The following is an 18933-nucleotide window of genomic DNA, read 5'->3' on the forward strand; positions in this document are numbered from 1 at the left end:
AAGAAGATTTGAACAGAATCGCTGAGATGTTTGGGATTATGGAATCTTTTCTATGATCGATGGTGCAACAAGAATATAGAGCAAATAAAACAAAAACTGAAACAAAGTCAATTTACTCAAATCTGTACAAATAAGTCTTCTTTGAACCTTGCACAGATTTTGCACATCATTGAGATAAACATCTAATTTGATTAAAAATGATTCAAAGTAGTTTTCATACAAATACATTTGTGCACCTCAGTCAGCAAAAACTATGTTAACAGCAGGATTAACATCCAAGTATTAAGAAAAGAGATATATTGGTATTTTCCTTTGTTAATACATTTTATAATTTAAATGTAGATTACTATTATTATTATTATTATTATTATTATTATTATTATTATTATTATTTATTAGTACTATTCAAATATTTGAAGTTCATAAACTGTAAAAATCCAGTCACGCAGCTAACTGTAAATTAAAATTTTATTTTTTCAAAAGCAGTTTCGTCCCGATTAACAAAAATGACATTTATGTTAAATGTAATTTAACATGTCTTTATTCAGGTCAGAAAACGTCTTTTAAACATGACTCCAAAAGCACATTGTAAGCTTCACTGATTATTAATTTGTATACCACAATCTGAAAATACATTAAAAAAAAGATAGAGGGAAATACCATATATTTACAGTAATCGTTAGTAGTCACTACTAATGCAACCCAAAAACTATACATCATATACAAGAGGTAAACACAGAGCCGAGGACTGAATGTTAAACAGATCTGTGAATCAGAGCTGCAAAAAGCAGCATTAGCCATGGCTGGAGATAAAGCAATACAAGGTTCCAGTCCCAAAACTGAAAACATTTCCAAGTCCGGATAGCGTCTTTTATTTGAACTTATTTCTGCATTCTCAGGAAGGCACAGAAAGCTAGTTTTAGAAACAGAGTTCATCATCCAGCCGGAACACTGAGAGGCCGTCTGACCTATGCTGCACAGTTATGGGTTTAGTGTTAACTCACTGTTGTTTTCTATATCCAGTTCCTGGTCTGAATCATCGGACACATCAGAGTCCAGCTCCGTGGGGGACTGCACAGACCCAGAGTGCAAACGGTTACCCCCCGGGGCCAGCAGAGGGGTTGGGCCTGTCTGCGGGTGCTCCATGCTCTGGATCCCCACCTGCTCCGTCATTTTATCCGACTTACAGTTCCTCCCTAGCACGCTGTCGTCCTCCACCTCCCGCTTACCGCCCTGGGGATTTTCCTGCCACAAATAGGAAGATGGATTTAAAGTCCACGCAGATGTTTTTACTGACTTTATCTGGCAGTTCTTTGTTAAAAAAGCTCTTCACCTGTTTTAATCTTCTCCACTTGGCTCGTCGGTTTTGAAACCATGTCTTCACCTGAAACACAAAATCACTCGGATGTTCTTTGCCTGTCATGTCACAATTTTTTATTTGTTACATTGTCAGAATTAAACAACAAAAAAGTCAATGTAATGTTTAAGACTTAGAAAACAAAGTTGACAAATAATGAGGTGATTCAAATTCGTGCCACTTTAAAAATAATAAAGCATAACAATATCAATAAAAAAACATCGCTATACAATTTAAACACATGCTAGTTCTTAGCTTAAAAATAATAGAATAGAAAGTAGCCCGTATGATCGCTGATGATTCTTAGCTGTTTCTTCACTGCCTGTTTCCACTGGAAACAGGCAGTGAAGAAACAGCTAGGTATTTTTAGAAACGGTCAAGTAATTATTAGAAAATATAATTGCTTTTCTATTGCTATGAACGGCAGCAAACTTCAGTACTCGCTTTATCAATCATAATAAATGCGTAATTTTCTTAGTTTTGAAGCTGTTTGCTGGTTTTATCGACAGGTGGATATTAAACGTCTACATGATGTGTTTTTTTTAATGCAAAATCGGCATAAAGTAGAGATTTTAGAAGAATGATCCTCATGTAGGCTCATTGGGTCAGTGGGAAGAGCAGGCCTAATGTTCTGCCCTGAAGGCTCTTAACTTTAACTTAATTACTATTTCACTTTCTAATAGTTTTTAGATACTGATTAGAAAAGCCCGTATAGTAACAAGAGTTGCAAATTAGTTTACGCCATAATCACCATGATACATGCATGGGACTGCTGCTCTGTTCGGTTTGTTTGTTATCGTGTATTATTTGTGCCTATAATAATAATAATAATAATAATAATAATAATAATTCCAATTTCACTGCTGATTCATGCACTACCGGTGTAAAAAACTTGGTTTGGTCGGGATGATTAGAAAAGCGCTTCAAATCAGTCAGTTTACTATGTAGTGGTAAACACTGAAACGTCATCATCAAGGAATAAAAAAAGAACATTTATTAATTATAGTGTTGTGAAAAAATGTGAACAGGAGATGGAAAAATGATACATGGGATACATTCATTATGGTTAAAATGAATTGAAAAATGTCACATTAAAATTCAACTCAAAATAAATGACTTGCCCGAAAGTTGTGTCATTTCAATTTGCTATGCATGTTTTTTTTTTTTTTCCGAATTTTTAGGAAAATGCTCCCCTCCCGTCTCCTGCAGCTGATCAGACTTTATGCTTTTATTTACTGAGGTTAAACTGCAGCTCAGGGAGAGCCTCGGTTATACGACTAACTACAGCTCTGTCTTGTAAATGAGGTATTGGATCTTAATGAGGCAACCTGTATGAATAAAGGTCAAATAATAATAATAATAATAATAATAATAATAAAACTTTTAAAATAGTTGAATTTAACTAAACATAAAGCATGAGAGGTCTGTTCCTAGTCTCTCAAAAACACTTAACGATAACAGTCCAGGAGGACATGTCCATCCATCCCGAACAGAGCGAGATTTCTGAACTGCTATTCAGTCAGTCCTTTCGCATTAAGAAATTACTTTAAAATTAAACAATTATTGTTTTAAATCGTGTAAAAAAATATACATTCACAGTTAGTAATCCCAAAATTATTCATACCCATGTGGAAAATTTGGATTTATAATCGTCTTTTATTTTTAGCGCCAGCCGAGCCGCAGCGGGTCGGGTTGCTGTTTGTCCCGCTCAGAAGTAAAAAGAGGAGAAATAATTAAGTCTAGATAAAAATAGATAAAATATTATTTTCAAATCGAATACAAAGCTGACGTTTATGGCTAAATGGGGAAAAAAACCGCATAACTTTGAGGCGCATTTAGCGGCTAGGATTTTTAAAGCTTTCTCGTTTATAAAAAAAGAAGAAAGATTATTATTATTATTATTATTATTATTATTAAAGCCAGACAGAGCTCCCGTCTTCCCGGAGGAAAAAGGCTGAGATGAAACAAAGTTCGGTTGGTTCTGGGCAGGTTCGGCCTCCTCACCTGTCTCTCGCTGAGCTGCAGCATCTTGGCCAGACGCTTCCTCTCCGGAGGGGACAGGTATTTCTGCGTCTCGAACTTCTTCTCCAGTTCGACGGTCTGGTCGTTGGAGAACCGAACCTGGCCTCCCTTTCTCTTGTGTAGGGGCCGCTGGATAAATGGGCTCCACAACAGGGGCTTCCCTTCTCACACACACACACACACACACACACACACACACACACACACACACACAACTGCATTATCAGCCGTGTTCTGTTCAGTGACCCGGCCCAGTCAGACGATTCCAGCTTTAGTTTTGCTGCTGCTGGATGTTAGATGTTTTACAGGAAAACAACAATTCAACAATACAGACAGAAACCAGAGCAAACTAAAACCCATTATTAAAATTAAAATATATAGAAATAAACACAACAAAAACAAAGCTTCATATGTGATTATTAGAATTTCTAATTGCATCCTGGATTATAGGGGAAGCCCATATAAGGAAAGCAATACTTGGAGCTTCTGCAGAGAAAAAGACCGCATAGATGTGCGGAATCAGCGCAGTTTCCTCCCAGTAATGGTGTGGAACAAACAACAGCAGCCAGCCGCCTGCTGCATGCTGCCTTTTCAGGAAGGTCGTGACAGAGTGAAAACTATGGCCAAATATCCGCTCATGTGCTTCCTGCTTTCTGCTGTGATTACAGACGAGGAGGGCAGCTATCCACTGAGCAGGCGCCTGGTCTCACTCACACTAATATGATGCCATGTGCAGCTTTTCATGCAATCTACGGTATTTTCATCCTCTTATGACCAGAAGGATTGTCTAAGCTGTGGAAAAGCCAATAAAGGTGATAGTGGCCTGATATCGAAGACAAGCTCAACTTTAGTATCCGGCAATTTTACTGTGTGTTAATAGTTTTTATGGCAAATCAAACAAACAAACAGACTCATGTCACATCCTGTCAGTGGATCGTGTTGATTCTTTGTGAAGGTTTTAGGTAAATGATAAACTGTTTGAATAATCATTCAGAAACCAAAAACAGAAGTTTTGGACTCACATCTGTTCAGATTTCAGCATCAAATCGACGCTCAGACGGTTTTCAGTTTAATCATCACAAAACTGGAGAAATGTGAAACAAACCAGAATCAGTCCCAATGAAGGCTAAAATAAACTCAACTGAACAATTACAAACAAACTGCATTTTATAGTTATTTGCAAACTTTTATATATTTTCATTACAAGTAAAATAAAGTATAAATTATGCACATTTTGTTGCAGTTTTTGCATAAACCTGTTTGACTTCAAAGCGGCTCCTTTTTAAAAATAATTATAGACCTCCATTAAAATAACCCGATTATTGCATAATTCCAACAAACTGATCTGGAGTCTGTTTAGAGGTGATCAGGTTGTGAGCCGCGCATGCGACTCAGTCTGGAACCCGGAGGCTCTTCTTGTTCTATCTCTGCTGTGGGGGTCCCAACGGGCCCCGGGGTGCCCCCTCCTCCCGCTCCTCCTCTCTCTCTGCTTCGCCGCCTGCCATGAAGAAAGTCAGCCACATCCTCGCAGGGCCCGGCAGAGGAAGTGCAACAATATGTGAAAAACGGATCCCGGGCTATCAGAGGCCGAGTGTTTCCTGAATATGTCTGTATTGAGGATGTCGATAAAATAATCAGCAGCGTGCAGCGGCCTCCCGAGGAAGCGGCTGGCCGGGGTGAGACAGGAAAACATTTAACAGCTTCTGAGAGCAGATTTACTCCTATCGACAGGCTCACAGCTTCCGCTATGAACGGAAAAAGGCCCGGCTTGTTCACTAGCCCAAAATCACTATACTTCAGAGGACCGTCCTATATTCATTATCAATCTTATCTAATTTAAGTTGAACTCAGCCGAGTCCAACCAGGCCTGTTTGATATTTACACCAATCATCACTTCTCCAGACCAACAATCAGCTGCTCATGATAGAGGGGATTCTTCTGATCTTCCAGAACAATGGGCCCCCGGAGAACAAGTCAAGGTCGGCAACTCAGGGCCCCCAGGGCAACCCCAGCGTGCTGAATGGATATGCCTGAAGCTATTGTGGCCCTAAATGTCTGTCACAATAACAGCGTGACTCATGTGTGCGTGGTCAGCCATCATGCGCAGAAACTCTTTGGGAAAACTGTGCAAAAGTCTCCAGCTGGTTGTGGTCCTGTGTACAGTGTGTGTGTGTGTGTGTGTGTGTGTGTGTGTGTGTGTGTGTGTGTGTGTGTGTGTGTGTGTGTGTGTGTGTTTTTGCACATAGCGAACATGCAACTGGAGAAGATCTGAAGTTCGATATGCACCACCAAGCGTGATACTCATGCAAAAACGGTTTCGTTGGCACTGAAACGAAGTTTGTTAACGCAGAAAAGCGCCTGCACTGAGTCAGAGAGAATGGTGTTACAGTCATAAAGGCCGGGCATATTTAGAATTGATCATATTTAGACCTGATTGTTGGGAAATGATGATATGTTAACTGAGGCACCCTTACCAAGATATGTTTTCACACAAAAAAGGGAATACAAACTAATTTAACTGTCAAAGGAAACCCGAAAACACTGTTTTGCTCAGTAACAGTAATAATGGGACTTGATGATGAAGTGGAAGAATCCACCCTGAGTCTAGGAACAATGTTTGCGCACAAGGAAAGAAACCAGCTGTCAGATAAACAACTGTCAGAATGGAGAAAGTGAAAAGGGGGCGCTGGTCTCTGCTCACCGAGGGGGTCCTGTCGGAGCAGCGCCTGTGCGTATTCCCCCATGGAGCGGTGTTGCTGCTGGTGGAACGGGTAGATGGAGCCGTTGAAGGCTCCGACGGGGCCGTAGGTCGTTGTCAGCGCGGCGTGGGACAGCACCGGGTGGATCGGCGTGGGCTCGTAAATCGGTGTCCGGTAGGGAGAAATCAGACTGGTGAAGGAGGAGTTCGCTGACGGGAGTGTCGGTGTGGGGATCACCGGAGTGGAGCAGGAGGAGGAGGAAGATGAAGAGATGGCGGCCGAATCAGTCCTTCCCAGGATGTCCTCGATGTAGAAGGGGGTCGGGTGAGCGGGCTGGATGGGGGTCGGTGCGTAAAGCGGGACGCTCATGGTGTGTACCGCTGCTGACACGCTGCGTCTCTCCGTCTCTTCCAGCATAAATCTAACACCTTCCTCAGGTCTTCAGTCCAGAGCCTTCTGTAACTCCCAGCTCTGGCGCTGAGCTTACTTTTCCTCACTTCAACTAACCAAGAGGGTCCCTGGACTGCGCAGGGGCCGTTACAGTGTTTTGGTGCCCATCAGGACGGACTGCTGTCCAGCTGACACTCGATCCAACCGCTGGGTCTGTTATCTGAATGCGCGAGCAGAAGGGAGGAGATAAATGGACGGCCGACTTCCTGCAGGTGGCTGGTGGCCGTTTCTGATTGGCTTTGTCTGAGACCCAAACTCTCCCCGCAGTGAGGGGAGATTTTTATTTTATTTTTCTGCTTTTCAGGAGAATCTCAGACCTGAAAGCTCAAATATCAGCGGGATGAGTTGAATACTGAGAATATAGTTCAATGTGTTCACATCGCTGTCCTGTAGTGTAATGACACACAGCTGTGTGCAATGGCACACAGGGCTCCCTTTAAACATTCAGACCAGAATAAACTGTTTTTAAAGTTTAACCTTAAACTGAAAGGCAACAAAATAAGTAAATATTCAAATGACTTAATCTGGCATCTTTTATAGAAGATGAATAAAAAAGAAAGAAATATGTTCCTAGGAAAAGAATCGTTTTCCAGAACTTAGTTAACAGATCAAACGTATTTTAAAACCAAAGCTTTTTAACTATGGTTCCCATTTTTATGTTATTAAGATCTCAAAAATAGCTACTTTTTAATAGAATCTTTTTTCAGAGCCAGAGTTGCCATCCACACAGCAAATTCAGAAGTGTCAGATTTCCAGTGCAAGTGTTGTATGTTAAAAATACAGTGTTAATTCAACAACATGAGTGTTAGTGTTAGTTTCCCTAACACTCACTAAAGAGTTCCAAAGAGTTAAACAAAAAGCAATCCAGTCCAGTGTTGATTTCTAAATTAACTCCAACAGTTTAAATCAACATTCAGTCTGGTATTGATTTAGAAATCAACATCAGACAGTTCCTCCCACAATTGTAAACATATTTGTGACATCACATCAGGGAAGGAGCAACAGATAGGGTAGGGGTTGCAGCAGGCCCCCGGCCTGAACCTAAAGGGGGCCCACATGGGATGTGCTTTTAAGGATCCAATTTTTTTTTTATCACATCTAACAAGAACTGTAAAGGAGAGCCCTCTCCTGTTGAAAACTGTGTACAATACCCCAGTAGTTTATATAGTAGGGTACCCCATTGTTGACTCATGGTTGCTAAAAAAAACTTACCTGGCTGACTGATTTTAGTGACATAGCGAGTGTAAAATATTGAATAAAATGTTGTGCCACATGACTGGCTTTATTTTCACTCTTATATTTAACTTCATGACACACAAAACTACAAATGAATCGTCCTTATTGTCTCCAGATGCATTCTAGGTAAAGCTTGTTACCTAAGTCATCATCAGTCACTTGGCAACAAATGGCAAACTAGCAGGGTCAGGCTGCACAGTGGCACAGTTGGTAGAGCTGTTGCCTTGCAGCAAGGAGGTTCTGGGTTTGATTCCCAGTCTTTCTGCATGGAGTTTGCATGTTGTGTGTCTCTGTGTTGCCCTTTGACAGACTGACACTCTGTCCAGGGTGTACCCTGACTCTTGCCCAGAATGTTAACTGGAGATAGGCACCAGCAACCCTCCTGACCCCACTAAGGGACAAGGGTGTAAAGAAAATGGATGGATGGATAGCTGCAGGATTGTTTTCTTTAAGTTTTTAGCTGTAGACTGCAAAACGGAGGAGTGGCTGTGCTGGACCATTGGCTTGATCTATGCCACAGGTGTCAAACTCCTGTTCTGGAGGACCATTGTCCTGCAACATTTAGATGTGCCGCTGCTGCACCACACCTGAATACAATAATTAGGTGATTAGCAGGACTCTGGAGAACATATCTACAGAGTGAGGAGGCAATTGAGCCATTTGACGCTGCTGTTTTGTACCTATGGCACATCTAAAAACTGCCAAAATGTTTTTTCTTTGTCAGTGTGTCATGTTGGTGACTAAAGCCTGTTATGATGACTCCAACACATTTCTTCAGATAGGTTAGCACGACTTTTAATGCTGTCCAAAATTTTTTCTATAAGCTGACTAATTTGTTTAGTAATTATTTTTGACTTTTTTATGCTTTATCTTGTAAACCAGGTGGGCAGAGTAATTTGAATTAGTTTTGCTCGCACTACTTTTTAAAATATTTATTTATTATCCTAATGTTTCTGCTATATTTCTTGTTTTTCCTTCCAGGCTGGAAGTCTTCCTCCTTCATGTTGGCAAAAACAAGAGCAGCACCAAAGACACTTTACCATCAGTGATCACAAGACCATCCATGGACGCTTCCAATGAACTTTCAAAGCACACTTCAACTTCAGTGCAAAGTACCATGAATGAATGACCTTTGTTGTATATTGCTGTCAGTGCTGTTTGATGTTTTGAAATAAACGTAGATTACATACTGCAACTGGTGCTGGTGTTTTTGTAGCATCTAATGTCTTTTAAAATGAATTTGGGGATTATTGATGGCCAATAGTCTCTGGGGAAAAAAACGGTTTTAATTGCTCTAGTGGCTTTTATTTGGTAGTAAATTGACAAAAAAAAAGTGAGTAATTAGAGAAGGGGAAGACTGAGAAGCAAACCCACAACAGCTGCATTGAAAACTAGAGCCTTCATTTGGGGGTTGTGCTTAACCCCTGCACCACCACAGCACACCCTGCTTTACACTGTTCTGTGTTAGATTAACATGTTCATAGTGTTAACTTTTGACAATATACACTAGTGTTGGGTATATTAACACTGAAGTGTGTTTGATTTCAACTACTGTGAGTGTTTATTCAACTCTATCACAAATAACACTTTCAAAAGTGTAACTTCTACACTATCCAGAGTGGACCAATACAGACACTTTCAAAGTGTTGAATTTAACTCTGTAGGAGTTGATGGAACACTTCCAAATTTGCTGTGCAGTGGGTGCTCTGTTATGCACCAGAAGCTTCATTTCAGTGTCAAAAATGTAACCTGGATTCATTTTGAAGAAAAAACAAAATGTATTTTCCTAATCAAAAACCTTTTCTGATACAAACACCTTTAATTGTAAGTGATTTAGGATTTAGTCTTAACTTCTACAAAGAGTCTGGATTACATATCAATCAGGTTTATTTATACGGTGCATTTCAGCAGCAAAGCAATTTAAAGTGATTTACATCATAAACACAAAAATACAAAATCATCAAATTCAGCACGGATAGTGATCTGTTGTCCTATTGGCTGTTATCCCTGACTTGGCTCCATGTTTATCTGCTCTGTGCATTGATAGGCTATCGGTCTTTTCACTAATGTGTTAAATCACTGGTAAACGTAGCTGACTGTTAATTCAATCCAATTCAGTTTATTTATATAACGCCAGTTCACAAAAAATGTTGTCTAAAGGCACTTTACAAAAAAAAATTAAATAATTTCACGTTCCAATTAATTCAGCACAGTGATTAATTATTCAAATTAGTTTAAAAAGTTTATATCTAAGGAAACCCAGCAGATTGCATGACATGCAACATTCACTCCGTGGTAATAATCGCTTACGTTGTGTCAATGACTTTATTCTAAAAGTCTGCTACAGATTATTTAACATTTTAAATATGAAGTCACATTTTAAAATGTTCTGTTATCAATTTTGTCACATAAAAAATGAATTCAATGTCTACAGTGTTTTTTATGTTAGGCTGCCTCCTGATGAACACCGAACAGCAAAGTAAACGTCAAACTCCTATGTGTGCACAAACGTGCACACAACTGAGTAAAACTGATTCTGATTCAGGTGTCTGAATCTGTAGCAATCTGTTCTTCTGTCCTGCTTTTTAACAGCGCCCCCTGGAGCCACAATATATGCCGCAGCAAGAGTTCTGATTAAAGTTTAAAAAAAAAGAGAGAGGAAAAAAGATATTTCTCCTATTTTAGCTTCCCTTCATTTGCTTCCTGTGAAATCCAGAACAGAAACTGAAGATTGTCCTCTCACATCTTCAAAACAGTCAAATTCCATCAGATGTTGTATAGTTCCAAACGTTTCTAACAGAGCGCTTTGCTCTCAGTGCTGGTCTACCGCTAGATCCTAGAGTTCCTGGTCTACCGCTAGATCCTAGAGTTCCTGAGAGTAGAAAGGATTCAGATCCTTTATTAATTAGGATCAGAGGAGTTCTTCTGGGGTTTCTGTCTTCTCAGAACCTGAGTCGGTCGTTGCAGACGGCTGGTCACATTCAGCCAGGTTCTGGTTTTGCTGAAGATTCCTTCCTGTTAAAGGACATTTCTTTCTCTCACATGCTTGCTTAGTATGAGGGAAATCCAACGACAAAATGCAAATGACTACTGTCACAGGTCAATGAGTGCATCAGTCTGCTGGGTTTACTTAGATAGAAAACTGAAGCAATAGGAATAATAAACTGAATTTGACTGCATTGGTTTATAACAAGAGTCCCATGCAGCTTGCTTAGAATCTGTTAATATGGCTGAATCGTCTGTCTTGTGCAACACTTGTCATGAATCGGAACAATTTAAATAAACCAAACTGAATATCTGCTGGTCCCAGAATCTGGTGTAACACCTGTCCTTCAACACCTGTCCTATCTGCCAGCAGCCACCACCAACGCTTTCTCCAGAACCAAGGTTGTCAGTTGACAGGAGGCCATGTAAAACCACAACACTGGCCCTGGATTTACCTTCAGGTCTCAAACAGTTTGGAGCGTTATCTTTACTATTGGAAGTTAAACGCCTACAAGTCAGCTGCAATCCACTGTGGATGGCAGCTGAATGGAGGGTGATTATCTCATGATTTGAATGTTTGGAGGTTTCCTGTGAATTTCATGTATCAGGAGATCACCAGTAAAATGATGATAATGGCAATAAATGCAAATTGTTATAATGGCTCCCAAAGTGCATGTTTATTCTGTCAAGCAAGTTTCAGTAAGTGTTAAAGAATAACCTGGGACTTCTGGGTTTCAGAGTTACAGCACGGACAGGGCAGGTCAGGGGCCCCACCTGCACGCGCTATTGTCCATCAGAGCTAATAACCCCCCGCCCCCGCCACCCACCGGGGCATGGGAGGGCCTCAGGGTTCCCACAATAAATCCAGTGGCTCGATAACGTGGTTAAAGAGCGCTCCGCTACATGCTACTTTCTAACGGCCGTAATTTAGATAAAGTCAGCAAACACACAAATGAGCGGCCTTGAAGACTTAAAAGAAGCTCTCAGCGGCCAATATTTGCGGCATATCGATCCAACCAGCCTCTCCTGGCGTCAGACTCCTGTCCAAAATCTACTGATAACTTCTCCCATCCGCCCTGGCAGCTGGCGCCACCTTCCTCCATGTTGATGTGTGCCATGGATTAACACCTGTCTGCAGGTGCGTTCACTATGATGGCTGCTGAATCTTCCCTACAAACAGCAAGGTTACATCGTATAAGTCCCTCTGTCATAGATCTATAATAATAATAATAATAATAATAATAATAATAATAATAATAATAATAATAATAATTTCATTTGTTCAGTTTAAACAAAAATTTCACATAATGAGAACAAATATTTGAATGAATCTATAAAATATCCATATATATATAACTAATATATCCCTTTCATGCATGAATTATGATCCTTTGTGTCAGGATTTTTCCCTTTTTTTATTTTTTTATTTTCTTAAGGCATAAAAAGGTAGGACATTTTGTTAAAAAAAAATATTTTTTAGGTGATCAATTGTAATTTTTTCCAAATACAAAGTGGTTATTTGAAAAATACGTCAGTAGTATTGTTCTTTAGGGGTTATCTGATGTCACAATATTTTACCTGCAAGAGTCCCCTACAGTAGGACGAGGGACAGGGTCGGTTGGCATGCTTTTTTTTGTCTGTCAGCCATATTGTATATAACAAAAATTATTTTATTTGCAGCTGATGGCCAGAAGGTGATAGTGTATTTTATGATGCATTAGTGTCCACTTCAGTGGTCTGTGTGCATTTATAACATAAAAATCAACAAGAAGCTCAAGAAAATGGCCTTTAGTGACCACTATGCATGAAAGGGTTAAATATATCTAGCTATAGCTGCAAAAAATAAATACCTTTTATAAAGAATAAGCAATTCGTAATTCTGGAAATTCTGAATCAGTTCAAAATGCTCAAAGATTTTAAAAGGTGTTTAATTTTTACGTCACTGTTGCACCTACTAGCGAGTATGCTATATGTCACATAACACGTCCACTCAGCCACTGAAGGCCCTCGACGACGGTATGCATTTTCAATAATTCTTTGATATCTTTTCATCTAAGGGAAAGCTAGCTAAGCTAACAAAATACTGGTAATTTAAATTACAGAATTTATGCACAAACCTACATTTGCTTAAGTATAAACTGATAGAACTTGATACAGGAATCACATGTACCTTTATCACTTTAATTTTGTCAGTTATAATTTAAACAGAATCTCTAGACTGCTTGAATAGACAAATTGGTTTCTAAATCGAATCATGAGCCTACAAATCGGAATCAAATCGAATCGCTAGAAACCAGAAGATTCTCATTTGTGGTCATAGCAGACAGCAGAGGCTCCATCTACATGCTGTGTCCTTTCAGGGAGTCACTACAGAGGTGATCAGGACCTTCAAACACCAGATTCAGCTGGTGGACATGCTAACGATGGACACAGTCCACTGGAGAGGACCGAGCACCTGAAATATATATTACGTGTGTTCCATTGCATGCATTAATAGTGCAGTGCACGTTTCGAACAGGAGTAACATATCAACCACACTACTGACCCCACCAACCTCCTTCACCTCAGTTCATATGAAACATGGACTCTGGTACTTGTTTATAATATGAAACATTACTCTCTCTTATTCTCCTCAGAATCTGTTCTGCACAGCTGGATCTAGAAGCCAGTCGGTGTGTGCAGCAGAACCAGGTTGTCGTCTTTGCTGCCAGGATGTCTGCAAGGCCAGGATGATGCATGACATCCATCTGAGGAAACATCCACCTATTGAATCTAATCATTCAACAGGATTCTTCATAAAATCGAGAACATTAATAACAACCCTGATCATCCTCTTCACACAACATAACCACCATGTCTTCAGTCAGAGGCTGCCTTAGAGCCGTTGTAAAACAGACCACTACAGGAGATTCTTCCTGCTATCAGCATCTACAAGTCTAAACATAAAGCATGGTTACATTTATTTTCTCTCTGGACTAATAAAGTATTTTTTAACTGAACTGGTATTTCCCCACTGTTAAAGGTGGATGGATCACAACCAGGCAACAGCAAAATGGAGGCAAAATACTGGCATGAAGATGACCCAAAAGAACAAAAATAAAAAATAAATCTTCTAATCTTTTAAAGCGCTCAATTTTAATGCAGAGCCATCACATCCATGGATGAAGAGCAGCAAAGCCTGTAAAGACATGGAGGAATGACGACACGTTTGGTTGCTGCTTCGCAAACAAAACAGATCAAACTGACCTCAGGCCTGGTGAGCTGATAAAAACTTGACTGTCTGGTCACTAAATCCTAACATCAGAAATGTGGATGAAAGTATTGAGATGGGATTTTTTCAGTTTTTTATGCATCTGTGTAACAATTGTGCTCACATACTCAGATATTCCACCAGGAAACCTGGAAAGTCACTTTCACCGTCTTAAATATTCATGCCTGATCTTTCTAAACATTTCACATTGACAGAACTTTGTAGCTGTTCAATAATAAAAATCAATAATCATGAATATATCTTGTTTAGCGATAGTGCAATCAGGGTAGATTCTCCAGGACATACTTTAAACTAATATCTGATTCTGTGCCCATCGTTTTCTTCAATTTGCTCTTATTTTTTCTTTCATTACTTGTATGTCACATTGGATATTATGTTGCAGTTTAAAGCTGGATAACACACACACACGCAGAGGTTCAATTAGGAGAGAAACTGTCCATGTACAAATGGAAAGAAAGAATAATAATAAAAAACCAATCCTTGAACACAAAAAGGAGGAAACCTGAAGATAAGATAAGCTAATTCCAGGGTCCAGAATGAGAAGATGGTCAGGATTATCTTGAGGAAGGATGCTGGAGGTCTGCACCTGCAGACGTTCAACCAGGACACACAAAAAAAAGGCCCAGTGGGGACCTCTTGTGGAGACATTTATTACAGCAAGACAGTCCATAAACTTAATTTGAAACATGCTGTGAAATGAAACGGTTCAATGAGGACAATGGTCCCTAAGGCTCCAAGTTTCTAATATTTGCAGAAACTGTCACCATGTCATGACAACATGAGACAAAAAAAACAAAACAAACCCAAAAACCAATCAGTCAGGAGGGTCTTACTGCTCTCAATCACAATTTCATGTGGCACTGTGTGGCAGGTAAAGTCATTTCTCCACCATTAGTGTACTGATCAGTAAGTGCATGATATTCATTGATAGCGCCAAGACCCGCATCCTGGCGCTGATTGGTTGTTTTTGGTCAGGAACGGTGCATTTCTGCAGGTCAATAATGGCTCAGGGTGGAAGTGGAGATCCATCTTTCAGATTATCTCAAACTGTCACTCCATGGTGACAGTTTTAACAAATATGTAAAAAAAATATTTTTTTTTTACATATTTACATAATTTTATAGATTTTTTCATTAAATTTAAACTGTACCTTCAACAAAAGCAATAATTATATTTAACCAACCATAAAGAGCAGAGACAGTCCAGTTCAGACTAGTCCACTGACCTCCAGGAGAACGATGATGGTTTTACCATCAGTCAGTTTTCTGCCACCAGTCACTAAACAAACCAAACGATCTCATATGTTTACAGCTGATCTTCTCTCTGGAGGACAAAGCAGGTAGAGGATGGCACCAAACAGCTCTTCCTTTAGCCCGCTGCCAAGTGTTAGGTAGCGTTCTGTGGGGATCTGGGAGAGTCCGTCCTCTGGTCCTCCTCTGGGCAGGGCTGCAGCGCCCCAACGACGCTCTGCAGCGTCCACTGCTCCTCATGCAACACGTGATCCTGCAGGGTGAACTGGCCCTGCTTCGTCCTGACCAACTCCTTCACATGAGCACACGACGACAGAGCTGCAGCACCAAAACACAGCAGCCATGTTACAAAACACCGATTTTAGCTCAGCTGCTTTCACCGAGATCATCTGGAGTGTTACCTTTCCCCAGGTCGTCCACCAGGCTTCTGACATAAAACCCTCCACCGCATTCAATATCTGTCACACAGTCAGAGTGTAAAGGGAAGAAATGAGAGTCATCATGCTGCACAGAACAACTCAGAGTGGATGGAGCAGTTTGAGCTAACCGAGAGTGAAGAGAGGAGGTTTGAACTCCTGCAGTGTCAGGCTGTGCACGGTGACAGGCCGTGCAGGTTTGGCCTCCACCTGGTGACCTTTCTTCAACAACACAGACAGACGCTGGCCGTCTTTCTTCAGGGCGGAGAAGCTAGCAAACGACAAAACTTCACTGTCCTGAGAATTGTAGAATTAGGATAACATAAGCTTCATCTGGGAAATGCCCACCTGAGATTTCCATGGCATATACATTGTCTTGCAAAAAGAGCCACGAAATTATAATCACAAAGCCCATTTCACACATCAAAACAAAGAAGTGCATTATTGGGGAAGAAAATTGACAAGTTTGGATGTATGGATGACAGTAAATGTGACTTTTTGTTACTTGTCATGTCAATTAGACTAACTTGACATCAGCAGACTGAGGCAGAAGTAAGTGTGAAATACTGCCACCTGCAGGTAGGAGGAAGCAATCACTTAAACCCAATGTTTTTGATCATTATTGTGGAAAATTTGGAATAAGCATAATAAATAAATAACGCATTAGTGCAAAAACGTGGGCATGTGTTGATTTTGCATCAATTTCCATGTTTACAGAATCACAAAAAACTGGAGAGACTGATGTGATTTGGCAGTAAATGGATAAAAACTTTGATAAAAATAATATTTAAGTAAACAACTGTTGCCTTATACGTTTATTCATGTCTCTCTCCCTCAAGTCACTTCAATAGCCATGCGACTACCTTCACGTCTCACATAATTTAGTTCAGGGAGAAAGCTGGAGAAGTTCAAATCAAGGCTAGGTTCTAAAACCACATGAGTGATCCATGAAGTGGACATAGACAAGCAGCCACAGAGATTAACGCAGGACCCGATATTAAAATAAAACTGATTTAAAACCAAAAAAAAAAAAACCTGATCAGTACAACAAAATATAATGAAAATAAAGAAAATGTATCACAGGCCACATACACACATTTTCTGGGACCGCTCCAAATTAAAAAACATTTTGGCAACGGGACCTAAAACAAAGAATGACGTTCTAATAAACCATGTGTCCTCCTATATTATGTTACTGCTTTAGCCCTGGGGAAATATTCATAAAGACGTTCAGCTCAAACATGTTTCATTTGACAGGTGGAACGAAGACTGTCCTGTATAGTTGGGAGGTTTGCTGGGTCATCATCATGCCTCAATATCTAAATGTTTTGGTTGCCCTATTGAGGCAAACTTTGTCTTGCCTTGTTGCCCATTGACCCCCCCCCCACCAGCTTGTTGTGTAGTTCAGATTATACACTTCTATCCTACTGCTGCCATTTTAATTTATTGTGTCAGTGACTCAAAATTTTGCAAAATTCTTCTTGTTATTAACATGGCATTTCCCCAAACACCTGATTCTACAAGTGGACTCTAAAGGAGCTGATAAACACATCAGAAAGTTTTCAGGTTATTTGTAAAACATTTTCAAAACCACAGATTGTCCATCTGCTTCCAAATGAAGTAGATGGACATCTGACCCTAACCTGGAGTTGGTCCACCGCACTAAATCCCTCAAAGTCTGATTGTGACATGACCAAATGCTAAAAAGTTTAAAGGGTGTGATGACTTGTGAAGGTCCCAGCAGGCCTATTTCTAGGCGAGCTTGTTACTGGGATCAGCTGAAGTCCTTCTCCCAATTTGTAGGTTCCCAGCCCATGTCTGCTGATAATCGCCTGTTTAGTATTAGATCAGTAAATTTCTCCTCCTATATTAAAACTTCTCTGTTCAGATGGGGTTACTTACAGTGGAGGAACCTGCATAATGTCCCCAGTAAAAGCTTTTAACTTCTCCTCCATGTCCAGCCTGGTTATGTGCTCTAGAAGGAAAGAACAGAAAACGCTACTATAGCCCTGCAGAAACATGGAGGAACTCTGCTGCAAAGAAAAACATTTACCAAACACTTTCTCCATGATCACCGTTCCAGTGGCATCAAGAGTATCTGTTGCTTTTCCCAGTTCTCCCACAGCCACGTATTTCTTCAAAGATATAATTAGAATACACAAAAACAAAATCTAACCTCGATTAGATTTTGACACGTTTTGACACGTTTTGCCTGGCTATCAGCAAAACGTGTCCCTTTATCCGTTAATGTGTGGCTGCTTTGAGCCCCATTTTCACATGCTGTTTTACAAAACTCACCTTTGAACCAGTCAACATCGTGCTGAGCATTTTTGTCCCGTTCCCAATACCGACAACTGAAAGGAAAGAGTGAGGAATAGTTTTCTGCCTTTCAGGAAAAAAGGAAGCTCGTAAAATTAATGGTAAATGATTTCTTCTTTCATCAAATATAAACCAGCTTACTCATACTGGATTGAATTAAATTGGACTGAATGACTTATGACTCAGTCGGATTGTTTGCTATGCAAAAACCTATTTGAATTAAAGTGGAATGGAACTCTAAAGCTCAGATCTCCTGGCAGACAGTGAACGCCTCTTACCCAAGACTCCGCTAGCAGCGCTGTCCAGGGTCCCTCCGTGGCCTAACTTCAGATACTGCTTCTTCCTCTTTCTGCTGTTTGGGTACTGCACTCCCGCCTCTGGAAGAACAGAAGTAAAGCTTTTTAATGAGCAGTAGCCCTCCGTGTTGCTGTTGTTTGCGCAGTCTTACCTCTGAGCAAAGTATCTTTGAACTTGTTTAACACATCAGCAGATGTCGGCCCTTGTTTCTTATATATGGCGAACAATCCATTTAAAGACTGAAGCTTAGACAGAGAACTTATTGGTCCCGCTGCGCCGCTCACATTCCCAGCCATGCTTGTTTTTTGTGAGATGTTCATCTTCTTCTTTTATGGAGAGCGAATTAATAGTGTTTTACTGCCCTCTGCTGTTTTGGGAGGTAAACAATCATATCTGGAAAATGACTACCAATCTTTGCAGTCTTTTAAATTCCAAAATAAGATATAACAAGTTCTGAAATTGGGCTGCACAGTGGCGCAGTTGGTAGAGCTGTTGCCTTGCAGCAAGAAGGTTCTGGGTTATATTCCCGGCCACGGTCTTCCTGCATGGAGTTCGCATGTTCTCCCTGTGCATGCGTGGGTTTTCTCCGGGTACTCCGGTTTTCTCCCACAGTCCAAAAACATGACTGTCA

The 18933-nt window shown here is 40.3% G+C and overlaps 2 protein-coding genes across 3 annotated transcripts; both read right to left on the reverse strand.

Annotated features, from left to right (window-relative positions):
* Positions 1-523: 523 nt before the first annotated feature.
* On the reverse strand, positions 524-7112 carry hhex (hematopoietically expressed homeobox). The gene is made up of 4 exons (XM_007558463.2): positions 6081-7112; positions 3362-3540; positions 1334-1384; positions 524-1245 (listed from the first exon to the last, which is right to left on the reverse strand). The coding sequence occupies exons 1-4, from the start codon at positions 6493-6495 to the stop codon at positions 982-984; spliced, it is 909 nt and encodes a 302-aa protein (XP_007558525.1). The 5' UTR covers positions 6496-7112; the 3' UTR covers positions 524-981.
* A 6964-nt stretch (positions 7113-14076) lies between these two features.
* On the reverse strand, positions 14077-18640 carry trub1 (TruB pseudouridine (psi) synthase family member 1). Of its 2 annotated transcripts, none has more exons than XM_007558472.2 (8): positions 18454-18640; positions 18284-18382; positions 17985-18040; positions 17740-17821; positions 17589-17661; positions 15818-15957; positions 15672-15728; positions 14077-15588 (listed from the first exon to the last, which is right to left on the reverse strand). In XM_007558472.2, exons 1-8 carry the CDS (start codon positions 18620-18622, stop codon positions 15407-15409), a joined length of 858 nt encoding a protein of 285 aa, XP_007558534.2. In that variant the 5' UTR covers positions 18623-18640; the 3' UTR covers positions 14077-15406. The 2 variants fall into 2 exon arrangements, with proteins under 2 accessions (XP_007558534.2, XP_016530134.1); XM_016674648.1 differs by having other exon boundaries at positions 17740-17857.
* Between the last annotated feature and the right edge of the window lie 293 nt (positions 18641-18933).

This window comes from Poecilia formosa, unplaced genomic scaffold (assembly GCF_000485575.1).
Source record: "Poecilia formosa unplaced genomic scaffold, Poecilia_formosa-5.1.2 Scaffold4, whole genome shotgun sequence".
Taxonomy (NCBI): Eukaryota; Metazoa; Chordata; class Actinopteri; order Cyprinodontiformes; family Poeciliidae; genus Poecilia; species Poecilia formosa.

Coding starts and splice junctions, on each gene's coding strand:
- hhex (XM_007558463.2), bottom strand. CDS start 6,495: ATGCTGGAAGAGACGGAGAGACGCAGCGTGTCAGCAGCGGTACACACC. Junction 3,541..6,080: donor GCTCCGACAGGACCCCCTCG/GTGAGCAGAGAC, acceptor GTGTGTGAGAAG/GGAAGCCCCTGTTGTGGAGC. Junction 1,385..3,361: donor TGCAGCTCAGCGAGAGACAG/GTGAGGAGGCCG, acceptor TTTGTGTTTCAG/GTGAAGACATGGTTTCAAAA.
- trub1 (XM_016674648.1), bottom strand. CDS start 18,622: ATGAACATCTCACAAAAAACAAGCATGGCTGGGAATGTGAGCGGCGCA. Junction 17,858..17,984: donor CGATGTTGACTGGTTCAAAG/GTGAGTTTTGTA, acceptor AATCGAGGTTAG/ATTTTGTTTTTGTGTATTCT. Junction 15,958..17,588: donor ATTATGCAGGTTCCTCCACT/GTAAGTAACCCC, acceptor GTCGTTTGCTAG/CTTCTCCGCCCTGAAGAAAG.